At 37.9% G+C, this 17,129-nt stretch overlaps 1 protein-coding gene across 4 annotated transcripts in view; it reads right to left on the reverse strand.

The window, feature by feature from the left end:
- SETDB2 (SET domain bifurcated histone lysine methyltransferase 2) overlaps nucleotides 1-17,129 on the reverse strand; it is a 103,118-nt gene that overhangs the window by 64,795 nt on the left and 21,194 nt on the right. For 3 of the 4 annotated variants that reach the window (XM_049853012.1, XM_049853008.1, XM_049853009.1), the window contains 6 exons: nucleotides 10,458-11,021; nucleotides 6,223-6,339; nucleotides 5,318-5,487; nucleotides 2,303-2,528; nucleotides 1,694-1,793; nucleotides 66-159 (listed from right to left, as the gene is read on the reverse strand). In XM_049853012.1, the coding sequence (XP_049708969.1) occupies nucleotides 66-159; nucleotides 1,694-1,793; nucleotides 2,303-2,528; nucleotides 5,318-5,487; nucleotides 6,223-6,339; nucleotides 10,458-11,021 (1,271 nt within the window). The remainder of the gene's footprint in view (nucleotides 1-65; nucleotides 160-1,693; nucleotides 1,794-2,302; nucleotides 2,529-5,317; nucleotides 5,488-6,222; nucleotides 6,340-10,457; nucleotides 11,022-17,129) is intronic. The other variant, XM_049853010.1, reaches the window with a different exon arrangement.

Here is a 17,129-nt window from a genome sequence, read left to right on the forward strand (position 1 = left end):
GAGCAACAGAAGGACAGAAAGGCAGAATAAAGAGGCAGGCAATCACAGAGGGAAACAAAGCCTACTTTTAACTTCCTTGGCTTCAGAGTTCAGAGGTATTAGGGTTGGTTCACACCCATTATCATCTTCTGAGGTGACAGACGCTGAGGAAGCAAATCCCTTAAAAGGAAACAAAGATATCTTTAATTCCTATGTTAGGAAAATGTATTTAGCATTTAGGTCTCTTTCATCAAGTTTCAATCCTCATAGGCTGCAGGTACTAACTTATTTTGAAAAGCCTCAAAGCTGATGTCATACGGAGGCTATGCAGTAATGGAGCAAACGTGTAAGCCCCTTTGGCTGTGTTCAGTTTCTAGGGACTTTATCAAGCCACAGTTACAAAGACTTAAGACATTGTTTTAGAATTAAAAGATGCCTGTATTCCTCAATTCTAATTATCCTCAGTACAAAGTAAGGAGCCCTGGTGGTACAGTGGTTAAAGCACTCAGGTGCTAACTGAAAGGTTGGTGGTTCAAACCCACCAGCTGCTCTGCGGAAGGAAGATGTGGCAGTCTGCTTCTGTAAAGATTACAGCCTTGGAAACTCTTTGTGGCAGTTCTGCTCTGTCCTACAGGGTCAACATGAGTTGGGATTGGCTCTATGGCAATGGGTGAGCTTACTGAGAAAGTACTGATATCAGATTATAAATCTGGCTTCAACCATAAGATGTACAAAGATAAAATCACTCTTTGGCAACTTTCTACTTGAAAGAAAAGGTTAAAGAAGCTGCCTGTCTTTATATGTTGCAGACACCGCAATCACTTTAAATGATCATGATAACTTTAAAAGGATATATGCTTAACACAACGCTTGGCACCCAACTAAAAGCTGAATAAATGTTGGCCATTATCATTATTCAAGTGCTCAGTACCTGAATGGTCAACATCTCCTGAGCATTTCGTTGTGCCAAGCATTGTGCTGAACCAACCTTATTTCACTTCACTCTCATAAACCTGAGACAGAAACTATTATTCTCATTTTATAGTTAAAGAAACATAGGCATAGAGATGTCACCCAACTGGTAAGAAGAACTAGAAGTGAAACCCAGGTCTATGTGACCTTCTGGCTCAATCTTTTCATCACTATTTGATACTGAGCAAGTACCTACTGTACTGTTACTAGACAGAGGGCAATATTTGCACACCACCTAGAGCAGAGTTTTTATTTTTCATCAACAAGCCCTGCTGTGAACCACAATTATTTCTGCCTCTATTTTTTTTCCTTTATCCTTCTCTTCTTCTAAGTTTCAGTCTCTGACTAGCGTTCTTGGTTCAGAACGATAAGTCCATCATGTAGAACGTCACTTTCTGGATGATTCTTTTGTTAGGTTGCATCTCTTCTTTATCCTATATCTTCACTCACTATTAACTCTTGAACTTCTACAGGTTCTCAGGAGCAGATGCCTTTCAGTCTCGGCGGACTACACTACCAAATCGTGACCAACATACTCTTCATATATCTATGCGGAGAACATGCCAACTTCCATGGGGAATAATAATAAAAGAGTCCCAATACTTCAGCAGCCTGCCCATTCCACAACAATAAAAGAAATACTATGCATTATTAAGTAGCACAAACAATTTGAACTAGGTTGAAAAGGTGGTATAGTAGTTAATATTCTCAGAGGGCCCAATCTACTTTTTGCAGTTTTTACCATCTTTTTTCCATTGTGTTGGAAAATGGCTATCTTGGTTTTAGGACTTCTAATGACTGAATGATATTGAATTCTTGAAATATTGTTATACTTCATTTCCCTGGAAAGGAAAAAAAAATGTTATTCTGTGTATCACTAAAAATTCTTTTCATTGGACCTTGAAATATTGATAACATTATTAAATAAATATCCATTATCATTAGAAATTAAGTAAACAACATTTATGCCTATCCTGCACTGGAGAGAGGAAATACAATATTTTAAAGTAAATCATTTTTGAAGTATGTAAAAATATGAAGGAAACCTATGAAAGCTTTGTAAATGAAATGGTGATAGAAAATATAAAGAACAGCAAAAATTATGAACATTCCTAGAGAATCCGAGTAAAGTCACGTAAGGTAAAACTCCAGGAATGGAACACTGAGGAAGTGAGGTACGATGGCTAGATTTTTAAAATCTATGTGTCTTAGATATCTCAGTGTTAAACTTACAACTTTGAAGCAAGATGATACATGGGAGTGGGGCGGGGGGGGGGAGTAAGAAGGAAAGAGAAAGAACCACTATTGATCAATAATAATTGAGAGCAATCTTGACTGAGTTCTTACGTACGCAGCGGGCTCTGTGGATTCATTACTGAACTTAGGTGGACATTCCTCAGTTACAGCCCTTCTAGGATGTGTTTCCAGTTCTAATGGGATAATTTCAACCTCACAATCTGAACATGCAGCTTCCATTTTCCTCTTTTTTGCAAACGTATTTTTCATAGTATCCTCTTCTTTCCCATTTTCATCAATAGCATCAGGTCTCTCATTGTTAGCTCTGCTTAGTAATCTTCCTAAAAGAAAAAAGTAAGAGGTTGAACAAAAGATAATATAATTGTTAAGCAGCAAACGAACATCTCCATTTCTGCTCTGTAACTACAGAACCCCGTGCTCTATACCTTATTTCTAGAATGAACATAAACACATAAATTCATTCTAGAAAACTGTTGTAAAAAATAAACAAATGACCAATGAAGGATTTATTTCATGTTTTTCAGTACATGAAAAAAAATAGGACATCTAATAGAAGCACTTGTCTGTTTTGGTATTACATGTGAGAGCTTTATCTACAATACTATAAAACAAAATATGGATCAAAAAGCATTCTAGAAAATTAAAGAGGGCTGAACTCGTCTTTAACATGCACCTTTTGTGTCTAGTTAAAAATGCTTTATCATTCCTGAAGTTCACCCTTCAGCCAAAGATTAGACAGGCCAATAAAAACAAGGCTAAAGGGGCACACGAGCCCAGGGACAAGGACGAGAAAGCAGGAGGGGACAGGAAAGCTGGTAATGGGGAGCCCAAGGTCGAGAAGGGGAGAATGTTGACATGTCGGGGTTGGCAACCATTGTCACAAAACAATATGTGTATTAATTGTTTAATGAGAAACTAATTTGCTCCGTAAACCTTTATCTAAAGTACAAAAAAAAAAAAAGGGAAAAAATAATAATTAGGAAAAAAAATGCTTTATCATTGAAACCTATACTTTATAAGGAAATCTATTTAAATTTGCGGTGATATATGCCTATTGCTGTCATAGTAAGTCCTAGAGTAACATTAAATTCCTTGCCTTAAGTTTATGCATTTTCTTTCAAAACCAATTTTTGTTCATTTTCTATTGGAGGCAATTCCGACTTACAGCGACCCTGTAAGACAGAGAACTGCCCTGTAGGGTTTCCAGAGCTGTAATTTTTACAGAAGCAGACCGCTACATCTTTTCCTGAGGAGCTGCTGGTGGGTTCGAACCACTGACCTTTCAGTTAGCAGCTGAGCCACTTTAACCACTGTGCCACCAGGGCTCTTTCAAAATTACAGTTATCAAGTCAAATTCAGCAGCTGGATATTCTCCCATGTCATTAGATCAGAGAGCTACATTAGGTGCATTTTTTAGCAATGCAGATAAAGCCAGTGATATTTCCTGGACAGCTGCTGGCATTTTACAGGCCGCTGCCGTTCATCAAAGTTAATTTGAGAATTATGGGAGACAAATGTCTAGGTAGCATATGTGACTGGAAGTGTTGTATGAGGAGCCCTGGTGGCATAAATGGTTAAGCACTTGGCTACTAACCAAAAGATTGGTGGTTCGAATCCACTCAGCCACACTGCAGGGGAAAGTCCTGGAAATGTACTTCCGTAACGCTTACAGCCAAGAAAACTCTATGGGGCAGTTCTTTTACTCTGTCACATGGGGTCACTATAAGTCAGAATCGACTTGACGGCACCTAACAAAAGGAACAGGTGTTATGTGGTAGGCAGCCAAGTGTTACTACTCTGTACTGATAATTCTCTGTCTTAGTCATCTAGTGCTGCTGTAACAGAAATACCACAAGTGGATGGATTTAACAAAGAGAAATTTATTCTCTCACAGTCTAGTAGGCTACAAGTCCAAATTCAGGGTGTCAGCTCCAGGGTAGGCTTTCTCTGTTGGCTCTGGATGAAGGTCCGTGTCATCAATCTTCCCTTGGCCTAGGAGCTTCTCTGTGCAGGGCCATCAGGTCCAAAGGCCATGCTCTGCTCCTGGCACTGTTTTCTTGGTGGAATGAGGTCTCCCTGTCTCTCTGCTTGCTTCTCTCTTTTATATCTCAAAAGAGACTGGCTTAAGACACTATCTAATCTTGTATATTCATCAATATAATGGCCACTAATCCATCTCATTATATCATAGTGATAGGATTTACAACACATAGGAAAACCACATCAGATGACAAAATGGCAGACAATCATACAATACTGGGAATCATGACCTAGTCAAGTTGACAGATACTTTGGGGGGACATAATTCAATCCATGACATTCTCTGAGCTGCTTCTTGCCCTCACTGAAACAAACCTAGAATCTCAGAGGAGGAGGATTGCTCTGGTACCTGCTGCCTGGCTACCCTGACTTGGTCTAGCATATTTCTTTTAGACTGGCTCTAGAGCTGTGTTTCCCACCCCGTCTTATATCCTGGCACACACTGGAAATGAGGATTTTGCATGGCACTCTGGAGTAAATGGATGAGATTGCTGGAAGCCAACGTGTCTGGCCTGGGGGCTCCGGCCTGAAAGAATCAGCAACTGCGTAACTGTAACACACTGGTTGGGATGCTTTGCTCTAGAGTAGCAACTCTTGAGTCCCTGAAATGGAGCGAGTTGCCTCCTGTCACTACCTGAATCACATGCAGATACTTATAACAAAATTAACTCGTTAAATTCTAATAAAAGCTCAAAACGTTCAACAAATAGTCTGATGACTGGTGGCTTTTACTTTGGCAAATCAGTTATTTAGTTCTCTTACTTAGAAAGTCTTCCCTTACTCAAAGCATCTGTAGCCATGAGACAAAAACATGTGCCTTGCACGTCACAGGCCCTCATGCAGTAATCCAGGCTTTATCTCTGTGCCTTTCTTTTCTGGACCATCCGGTACCTCCTAACGCGTCTCAGCCCTTCAGTGCTCAAGTTCCCAGTCACCTGCCTTCCTTTGAGGTCCTAATCTTGTTGCTCTTGTCCTTGTGATAGGATTTCAATGGCCCTGACCAGTAAACTGGGGCTTCAGAAATGTAGATCCTGCTACAGAATAATTTGAAAATGAATCTTTGCCTTACCTGAATAAATGCAAATAAACGTCCCTCTGTCAATGTCATCCAAGCAGCGCACCCCCCACCCCTTCTTCTCAGTCTTGAACACCTGCAGCCTCACTTTGGGACCGTGCTGGACAACCCGGTTCTGACACATCTGTCGATTACACTTGCATAACAGGCTGCATTCATAAATGCTGTCAATCAAATATGCAAAAGAGAAAATCAATCCATTTATATGGCTACTTCACTGGCATGAGAGTCACTAGGGGAAGCCGACTAATGTGAAGGTTCCTAGTGTCAGACTGCCTAGGTGCCCACCACAGCTCCCGCATTTTAGTTGTGTGACCTTTGATTAACCTTTCTGTGCTATGATTTCCCATTTTTAAAATGGGGATTATATGGTAGTTATGTACCTCACAGGGTTGTTTTGTAAAGATTAAGTCAGTCAGCATTAGCCAAGTGCTTGAGACAATGCCTGGCACATAGTAAATGTTTGTTCTTTTAAAAGGAAAGTATCTAAGAAAGAAAAGTTCCCATTTCTGTCTCTAAGGGTGTTATTATTTGTTAATAACACCCTCGAAAGGATGAAAATTCCCAGCTCTCAATAGGCTTTGCAGAGTCTATTTCTCAATGGGGATATGGCTGCCTGAGGCAGACTAATCTGAGAGAGGTAAGACCCTGACTCAAAGCAGATGGGTATTGGAGTATATACTCTGTATGCTATGTGTGGTCTCGACTTGCATTTCCAAGAACGACATAGAGTTTTCTTTTTCTAATTCCTTAATAATTCAGATTTTTGGTATTAGAAACTGCAATTTAACAACATCTATTAAGACTTTTTTTTTTTTATTAAGACTGTAGGCCACAAAGAAAAAGTACCCACCTTCAAAGATACAAACACCCTGCAACAAATCCTCAAGGTATCTTACCCAGTAGGTATTTGTCTCTGTAGTCTTTTATATTTATATCCAGTGGTTATGGCGTTACTTGACAATGGACAAGTCTTAGCATTCCTTGCTGTCAGCTGAAGACATGCACATTTTGTTCTAAAAGGAAGGCAATGGATGGAGATGTCAGAATAAAAAGCACCAAGTTAAGCAGAGAGACTGTCTTGAAAGTGTCAGTGGGGTGGTAAAGGACATAAGTGTATTTAGAACAGCCATTTAGCTCATGGACAATGTGACATCTTTCCTAAATAGGTTATACCTCTTTGAAAGATAGACACCTACCAAAAGTTTGTAAGTATAAACTGAACTGTACTCTATTTGCCCATGAAGTAAGCTTTTCAAAATGAATTCTTCTCCTTTTCAACAGAAGCTTGTTTGTGAAAATTCTCCTAGTTCAGCTCGCCTAGAGTGGATAAATGTGTGAGCGTCAAATTCGCAAGGGCAGTTTTGGAAATGTCTTATCTCCGACTTCAATGACACAGAAACGGACTGGGGAGACTGATGCTGTTTATCTACCTACTAGAACCATTTTTCATACTGTTGCTAGGTGGGACAACCTGCAACCATAAATTCTATCTATGTACTTTTACCTCTACATATTTAGATGACTATTTATCTTGACAGAGATTCATAACTTGATAGGGAGTAAGGGGTCTAGGCATCTCAGCTCTCAACTTGGTATGTGACTACGTATTGGTAAGCTAGTTAACATCTCTGGATCTTAGTCTCCTCTGCTGAACAAGGGATTTAAATCTTTTTCCTCTATGATTTTTTTTTTGTATTTTTTCTGCATATACATAGTATATGTCAGAGTAGTGGCTACTGTTCACAAGAGAAAAAATCAATAAACTCATTAATTTGGACTGTTTACAGATGTAAAAATCTGCCTGCTTTGTTCCACATGATTTTTTTTGCAAAGTTTAAAAAGTACAGGAAAATACAAATAATAATATAATAAACACCTATTTTTCCCCCACCAAGAATTAGCTATCAGCATTTTATCTAGCCCTTTTTTCTACATATAGAATTTAAAACTTATATGCTATATATATACACACATATATATGTGTGTGTGTGTATATATATATATATATACAGGCTATATACCAAATCCATTGCCACTGAGTCAATTTTGACTCATAGCAACCCTATAGGACAGAGTAGGACTGCCCCATAGGGTTTCCATGGAGTGGCTGGTAGATTCAAACTGCCAACCTTTTGGTTAGCAGCCTGAGCTCTTAACCACTGTGCCACCAGGGCACCACAGCATACACAGGATCTAAGAAAACATTACAGATAAACTCTCAAGAGGTTTGGTATGGCATCCTTTCTACTTTTCCTACATATATATCCACAAGCAATACACTGTTATTATCTTTCATGTTTAAAAAATTTTAGTATAGGTATTATTCTATGACTTGCTTTTTCTGTTCAAGTTAATGTTTTTGAGAGCTATTAATGTTATTATATATACAAATCTGGTTAAGTCCTTTTAGCTCTTCTACAGCATTTGGTTGTTACTCAGTTAAGTGGTTCTCAGTTGTTCAATACAACAATGCTCCAATAAACATCCTTCTTTTATGCACGTGTGAGCACCTCTAGCGTCACAGCTTTAAAATATTTTTCACTGTGACCCACAGTAAGAAATACATTTCTGTCATGAGCCTGTACATGTATACATATGTGTGTGAATAAACAGAAATGACAATGTCATGAAACTTTACCCTTATCGTGAGTCATGCACTTGGGTATTTTCTGTCCTATTTAAAAAATGCTAGTTACAACCCATTAAACTCATTTTACATCCCACTAAATGTGTAGTTTTGAAAACAATCTTCTGCTCTGGATATACCTAAAAGTACTGTTGCCGAGAAGTAGGTATGCGTGTCTTCGACTGCTGTGTAATGGTTTGCATCTCGGCCACTCCGACGCCACCCCCGCAAAAAAACAGTCAATTCCTTTAAACCACTGTCTGGTCGGGTTCAAAATTCTACTTTTACATTTATTTTCCTTCTGCACCTTAAGATAATACACCTCTTTATTGTCTTCTAGTATTCTTGATGAAAGTATGTTATCAGTCTATTTTTCCTTTGTAGGAAATCTATCTTTTCTATCTAGTAGCTTTTGAGATTTACTCTTTATCCTAGGTATTTTTTTTTTTAAGTTTTATCATAATATACTTAAATATACGTTTTTTTAGTTTCCCTTCTTAGTACACAGTAAGTGTTTTCAGTCTAAGCGCTCGAATCCTTCAATTCTGGAACATTCTCGGCCATTACCTCTTTGAATGCTGCATCTTCCCCATAAACTCTCTTTTCTTAGATGGATACTGGAGTTTCTCATTTTATCCTCCATATTTCTTAACCTATAACTTGTTTCTCCATACCCTTTCTGTTTGCATTCTGGGAGATCTCACTAGTTGTGCCTTGCAATTCAATCCATCTATTAGTTTTTTATTGCAATGACCATACGTTTTATTTCCAATATTTTCAAATGGCTCTTTTCTATATGTACCATTTCTCCTTTATAATCCCCTTCTCTTGTTTCACAGTCTAGTATTTTCTCTTTGGACATTTTAAACATATCTATTTTAAAGTTTCTTTCAGTTAGAATCTGCATTTAACTGATTTGTTGTGTCCCCATTTGTTGTGGCTCACATGCCTTTCATAGCCCTAAACATCTCCGTCTGATTTTAATGTTTTTTTGAAATCTTAACTGGTGGGGTTTACTCCTGGGTGCTCTCGTGTTAGGTGATTTCTCCACTGTTCTGGCTCTGACTTTATGGGTTTCACAGCTCTGAACCTGCATTACATTAGCACAGTTCCAAGCCCTGTGAGATACTAGCCTAGTTCACAGTGTTGTGCTGATGTGTCATTTCTATACCCATGGAGAGCCCAGCTCCCACTCTCTGCCATGCATGGGACGTGTTTAACTTCCATTCCTGTAGGGATCAGAATCCCTGACTACACTGCTCGTGTCTACTTCCAGATTCCAGTGGACTGTGGCCTCTGCTAACTTCTGTGATATCTTTTATTGCTTCTGACCCATGGATGAAAATATGTATATCCCATTGCCTTCGAGTCAATTCTGACTCATAGGGACCTATAGTGGTGGTGTATGTTATGTGAGGGTTAGTTTCTATAGTCTAAAGACCAAAACCACATATCGTCCAAATTACTCTAAAAAAATTCCTTGAACTGACAATAAATCATAGTATAAACTGTCCAACAGCCACTTTTTCCCTACAGCACTACAGATTGGCCTTGGCAAAATGAAGAAGTTGGATAACATTAGAGGCAATGTTTATGGAAAAGTCTTTAATTCTAAACAGAATAAAGGTAGCACAGTAAGAGGTTTCCTCTGTGAGAGGCCTAAGTGATCTGAGCCAAACTGAGGCAACGGCAGCTTTCCATTTCCCATCTCACAGGCCAGACGGGATGGTGCCAACTGCCACTGACACTATTTTACATCATTTCTTTCTCACTCTTTCTTTTGCCTAGTAAGGTAGCTGAGTTTGCCTTAAATAAAAAGTACAAATAATGCAACCCCACTCCACAATCTGTACCTACAAAGGTATGTGTATGACACATTCTTAAAGCAAAATGCTTTCTAAGTCTTAATATAGCAGAACATGGTTTTGTTTTTTAAAAAAGAATTTCAATCTATGATCAAGAGTACTAGTTATAAACACTATTAACGTCATAAAAAATTAGCCATGAAACGATTTTTAAATAATTTGTAAATGTAAAATACAATAAATAAAATAGTGGTTAACAGCATGGGTTCAAATCCTAGCTCTACAATTCGTGCTGTGACAGGGCAACTGACTTCTTCAATCTAATTTCCTTATTTATAACATGAAGATAATACTCACCTCACGGGTTTTTGTGAAGATTAATTAAGAAAATGTATGCAAAGTACTTATTGCAGCGCCTGGCAGTTGTACACGCTCAATTTGTTGTCGTAACTGTTACTGTTATAATGGTGGCACTAGGTTAAAGGAAGAATTTATTCTTAGAAGTAATTTTCAAATTACTATGATATTTGACAGAGTTTTCTTTCCTATTGTTATTAACACAGTACATCTTTTCATTTTAGACTCTTGGTGTATAGGTTTTAGATATACAGGCAGATAGATAAACTGACACATACGGGATTTCTTGATAAGTAGCCCTATATTCAGAAGATTCATTGAAATGCCATGTTTTTCTACTCACATGTCTATGCAGCCCTCAGAGCAGTCACATGAATCAGTAAACATGTTGGAAAAGTTGTTTAGATAGTATGCTCGTGGCCACATAGTCTTTCTGTACTTAAAATATGGAAGCTTTCTACTGTCAATTTCATTACAGAAAGAAATGGGCACCGATTCCACTCCACTGCTAATGTCCACATCAGAAACGATCTCTTCTTGCTTTGGGTAATTCCGAGTCAACTGAACATAGGTATTGAAAGAAAAGTTATCTGTAAATAAAAAGTTACACTCTGTCTCAAGCAGGTAACGAAAAACTTCCTCCACGTTTCGTAGACTCCTTCCACAAGGGGTTTTGTAACTCACATGGAGTGCTGAAGAATGGGAGTTTGTCTTCGCATGCTGTCTCTGGAAGTGGCATTTGATTGGAAGCTGCAGAGGGTTTTCTCCCTTGAAGGTTAGTGGCATTTTTATCAGGCAGGCTCCAGAGCAGTCATGACTTTGGTAAGATAAACTCAAAGGTGACTCTTTTTCTCTTAAGTCTGTAACTTCATTTTCCAAAGGAAGAATTTCCTTATTTTCTGTAGATCTGTAAAAATTAATTATTTATTAGTATTCAAATTTTAGTACAGTTCCCTATTTTTAAAAAACACTAATCAGTTCCTGTTATCTCTTTTTAGACAATACTAAAAAGCAAGCCAGATTCTGAAATAAACATTTTACTATATCCTGCAGCCATATAAAGGGTATACCTAATTGCAGAATAAATACTTCAGAAAGCTGGAGTTATAGCCATAATTTTTTGATAGGTGCTTTACCAACAGAAACCAAACCTTTGTCATCGATTTGATTCTGACTCACAGCAACCCTACTGGACAGAGTAGAACTGCCCCATAGAGTTTACAAGGAGCACCCGGTAGATTCGAACTGCTGACTTTTTGGTTAGCAGACATAGCTCTTAACCACTACGGCACCAGGGTTTCCATCCATTTTAAAGTTCCTCATGAATCTTTCACCTAATGGTTTTAGCATTCACTTACGATCATTACCTAGGCCAGTGCTACTCAAGGTGTGGTGGTATGCAGTCCCTGATGATTTGCTAACAGCTTGTGATAAGTATAAAAACTGAGAGCGTTTAGAAACTTTATAGCAATATTAACAATGTTATTGCATTTTATTTCATTTTACAAGAGTATCATCCTCAATGAACTGGAAGTGTAAAACAGAACACCTGTTCTCACCAGTTAGTCTGAGAGCACTGGCCAGTGGGTAGTTCCTTCAAGTTCGCTCCTGTATCCTTTTAACGTAACTAGGAGTCTTTGACAGTTTCTTTGCTTTCTGTCACAAATTTCACATGTCTGGAATCAGCCATTTCTCCAAGGAACCATGGTTCTACTTAATGAGAAATGACACCTAGAGATCACAATTATGGTGTTAGAAGGAACACATATTTTAATCAATACAAACTACCAAACTGTTTTCCAAAAACGTTGGACTAATTTACACACTCATAGCAAGTATGAGTGTCAGTCTAACTGTAGTCTTCCTAACACTGAGTATTATTATTTAAATTTGTAATAATTTGATATATGAAAAATGGCATTTTATTACTTTTGTTTTTCTCTAAATAATAGGGAGTTTAAACATAATTGGTCATTTCTTTCTTCTTTGGTAAACTGTCTGTTCATATGCTTTGTCCGTTTTCCTATCGGGGGTCTGTTTGCTTATTCATTCATTCTTTCATCAAAAACTTCCTTAGTGTCTGCCATGTACTAGATGCTAGAGAAACAATTGTGAGAGTTCCCTGATCTCAAGGAGCCCACATTCTGGGCAGAGAAACAACTAGGTATTTATAATAAAGCATAAATAATGTTATGAATAAAGCCATGACACATAATATAATGCAAATACACATGGTAAGAGAGTTGATCTCTGTTATTTCTTGGTTTCTTAGGATTCTACTTTTAATAATTAATTTTCCTATGGTTTGGGAATCCAGTTTCATCTGGAATTTATTTATGTAACTTCTTTTTTTTCTTAATTGTGCTTTAGGTGAAAGTTTACAGCTCAAGTTAGTTTCTCATACAAACGTTTATACACACATTGTTATGTGACCCAAGTTCCTCTCCCAATAACGTGACTATACGTTCCTCCTTTCCAACCTGGCTTTCCCATGTCCATTCAACCAATTCCTATCCCTTTCTACCTTCTTGTCTTGCCTCCAAACAGGAGCTGCCCATTTAGCCTCATGTGTCTGCTTGAACTAAGAAGCACACTCTTGACACGTATCATTTTATATCTTACAGTCCAGTCTATTCTTTGTCTGAAGAGCTGGCTTCAGGAATGGTTTTAGTTCTGGGTTAACAGAGAGTCTGCGGGCCTTGTCTTCTGGGGCTCCTCCAGTCTCAGTCAGACCACTAAGTCTGGTCTTTTTACCAGAATTTGAGTTCTGCCCTACTTTTCTCCTGAGCCATCGGGGACTGTCTTGTGTTCCCTGTCAGGGCCGTCACTGGTGGTAGCCAGGCACCATCTGGTCTCAGGCTGATGGAACCTCTGGTTTATGTGGCCCCTTCTGTCTTTTGGGCTAATAGTTCCCTTGTGTCTTTGGTGTTCTTCATTCTTCTTTGTTCCAGGTGGTTTGGGACAAATTAATGCATCTTAGATGGCCGCTTGCTAGCTTTTAAGACCCCAGATGCCAGTGGAATTCATTTTGATGTACCATGAAGATCTAACTTAAATTTTCCAAATGACAGTCAATGGTTCTAGAGCCATTTTTTGAATAATGAGTGCTTCCCTTACCTTACCAACTTTTGACTTACTAACTTAATCAGATCCTATGTTCTTATAAATACATAAACAGATTGTCTTATTTTCCAGGTGTATTCTGTTTCTTGATCTAACTGTTAATTCTCATAACAATACAACATTGTTTCCTATAGATTGATGGAACATTTTAATATTTCTCAGGACAAGTCCTCCCTATTTTTTCTCTTAAACATGTTCTAAGTATTTCTTGACTTTTTATCTTTGGAGATTAAAAATTTATAAATAGCTTGCCAAGTTAAAAAGACCTAAGTGTTGGGATTTCATATGAAATTAAATTAAATTGATAAATTTATTTGGGAAGAATTTACATTTTTACAATATTCAATCTTTCTATCCAGGAACATGGTAACTTTAATCATTCATTGAAATCCTTAGTTTTAATTTTCTGCACATATATATTTCTTGTAATTGCTGTCGTATGCTGTTGAGTAGATTCCGACTCATAGTGACCCTATAGGACAGAGTAAACTGCTTCATAATTTCCAAGGTTGTAATCTTTATGTAAGCAGACTTCCATATCTTTCTCCCATGGAGTGGCTGGTGGGTTTCAACCGCTGACCTTTCAGTTAGCAGCTGAGTGCTTAACCACTGCGCCACCAGGGCTTAGTTTCTTTTGATTAGTCCCAGCTGTTTTATTTTTGTGTCTTGTGACTGAGGATTTTATTTCATTGAATTTTCTAATAGTTATTAACTTTCATATTTTTATTTTATAAGTGACTATTTTACTAAGCTTTCTTTTTAGCTTAATGATTTTACACTTGATCTTAGACTGTCTAGGTAAATAAGATTACATACAAATAACTTCAGTTTCTACACTTCATACTTTCTTTGATATCCTATTGTACTGGTTAATTTCTAGAAAAAACATTGAATGATAATTATGATCATAGGTATTCCTGCCTTAATCTTTATTTTAAAGGAAGTACCTCTAGAGTTTCAATACTATGTAAGATGTGGGTTGTTGATTTGAAATATATATTCCCTACTACATCAAAAAAAGCATTCTCTTAAGAGTTGGTATTGAATTCTTAAAAAATCTTTCCAACCTGTTGCCACTGAGTGGATTCTAACTCCTAGTGGCCCTGTGGGACAGAAAAGAACTGCCCACATGGTTTCTAAGGACCAGCTGGTTGATTTGAACTGCTGACGTTTTGGTTAGCAACCAAGCTCTTAACCACTATGCCACCAAGGATCCAAAATGTCCTTCAGCATCTGTTAAGATAGGATTTTTCCTGTGGTCTACTTCTGTAATAAAAATAGATTTCCTAATACTAAGTCCACGAGAGCCAAAATATGACCTTGAGTATATCCCACCTGAATTTAGAGACCATCTCAAGAACAGATCTGACACACTGAACACTAATGGCCGAAAACCAGACAAGCTATGGAATAACATTAAGGACATCATACCTGAAGTAAGCAAGAGGTCATCAAAAAGACAGGAAAGAAAGAAAAGACCAAAATGGATGTCAGAAGAGACTCAAACTTGCTCTTGAACATAGAGCAGATAAAATGAATGGAAGAAATGATGATGTAAAAGAGCTGAAAGGAAGATTTGAAAGGATGGCTTGAGATGACAAAGTATTATAATGAAATGTACAAAGACCTGGAGTTAGGAAAGCAAAAAGGAAGAACACACTCAGCATTTCTCAAGCCGAAAGAACTAATGAAAAAATTTAGCCTCAAGATGCAACACTGAAGGATTCTATGTGGAAAATACTGAACAATGCAGGAAGCATCCAAAGAAGATGGAAGGAATACACAGAGTCACTGCACCAAAAAGAACTGGTTGACGTCCAGCCATGTCAGGAGGCAGCAGATGGTCAGGCACCGACGGTACCGAAGGAAGACGTCCAAGCTGCACGGAAAGCGCTGGTGAAAAACAAGGCTCCAGGAGTTTACAGAGTGCCAACTGAGACGTTCCCGCAAACAGATGCAGCGTGCGCTCGCTCACTCGTCTATGCCAAGAATTGGCAGACAGTTATCTGGCCAACTGACTGGAAGAGATCCGTATTTGTGCCCGTAGTGGCTGCACTATGGGCTTAAGCATAACAACTTGTGAGGATGGCACAGGACCAGGGAGTGTTTTATCCTGTCATACACGGGGTCGCTATGTGTCGGAGCTGACTGGATGGCACCTAACAATGACAACAATGCTAAATATTTCCTGCTTGACTATTATAAATCATACTTGGTCATCCCATCTTCTCTGAATTAGAGATGTTAAAATTTTATTTAGAATTAGTGTATCCATATCATGAATACCAGTTGATTCCGACTCATGGCGACTGCATGTATGTCAGAGTAGAACAGTGCTCCGCAAGATTTTCAATGGCTGATTTTTCAGAAGTAGATTGCCAGGCCTTTCTTCTGAGGTGCCTCTGGGAGAACTCAAACCTCCAAGTTTTCAGTTAGCAGCCAAGAGTGTTAACAGGTTGTACTATCCAGGGTCTTCAGTATACATATTAGTGATATTTAAACTTTTTAGTGGCATGAACCCTTTAACAATCTGATGAAAGTTATGAACTCTCTCCATAGTAAGGTGCTATTTACATAAAATTTTACCTACCATTAAGGGGCTTCACAGACCCTACATTTTAAGGACTCATATTATGGCTTCCCCACTCCTGAGTTCCACATAAAAACTCATCTTTTGGTCAGCAAGAGGATGTCTGAGGAAGTTTTTAAGAAAAGTACATGGGATGGTACATTTTCTGGGTGTTTGCAGAGGTTAAATCTGGTGCTAGTCTAATATTTATTATTTTGTAGGATTTTTTTTTTTTTTTTGTCTTGATACTCCTGTTTGTATTTAAGACTGATGCTAAAATGGTTTTACCAATATTTATTAGTGATTTTCATTACTGTGGTATTTGGTGAAGGCTTTTACCTGCAGACTTGATATTTTCTTCTACTTAGAAGTTACCTCTTTTATTATTGCTTCTGCTTCATTTATTCTAGCTTCTTGTGCTTTTGTTTATTTTATATTTTAGTTCAGAACAAAATGTGGCTGATTTTTCCACAAGCAATGCTTTTGTAGTGCAGGTTTACATACATGACTTTTGAAAACATCAACATTCCATATTTGTAAAAGTACCAAATTTTTAGATGGAAAAGATATATATTTTCATCTTCTAGGTACTGGAGAAGTAGCCCTGATGGCGCAATGGTTAAAGCACTTGGCTGAAAACCAAAAGGTTAGCAGTTTGAACCCACAGCTGCTCCATGGGAAAAAGATGTGGCTGTCTGCTTCTGTAAAGACTTACAGCCTTGGAAATCCTATGGGGCAGTTCTACTCTGTCCTATACGGTCACTATTAGCCGGAATCGACTTGATGGCAGAGGGTTTGGTTTTTACGATATAGGTGCTGGAGCAAATTCTGATTCCTAAAATTTAGACATCATGATTTCCTTTGTTGGAGCCATGGGCAGCAGTACATTGGCCCTGATCCTACCACCTCTGGTTTAAATTTTTACATTTTTCTAAAGAACATTACAGTATATGGATGATCCTGAAAATATTTTTATGGAATTTATTAGAGTTGTTGGTTTCCTGTTTGTAGCTTCTTTTTCAAAAACACTAATTAAACATAGTTCTCTTATTTTCTCATTCATTTGCCCTTTTCTTCTACATTCTGGGAAATCCTACAGATCTCATTTTATACCTTCACCCTCTTGAACTGCTAACTTTCACAATGAATACTTATTTAAAAGAAAGGCTGGGAGACAGTTGTTCTCTGCACTACTATTTGAGTTAGGAAATATTCAAAACAATCTAAATATCCACCGTTAGGGGAATGAATAAATAAAATGTAATGTTTTCACATTATGGAAAACCAAACAAGAGTTAAAGGGACCAAAACAGATCTTATACA

This window comes from Elephas maximus, chromosome 14 (genome assembly GCF_024166365.1).
Source record: "Elephas maximus indicus isolate mEleMax1 chromosome 14, mEleMax1 primary haplotype, whole genome shotgun sequence".
Lineage (NCBI taxonomy): Eukaryota > Metazoa > Chordata > Mammalia > Proboscidea > Elephantidae > Elephas > Elephas maximus.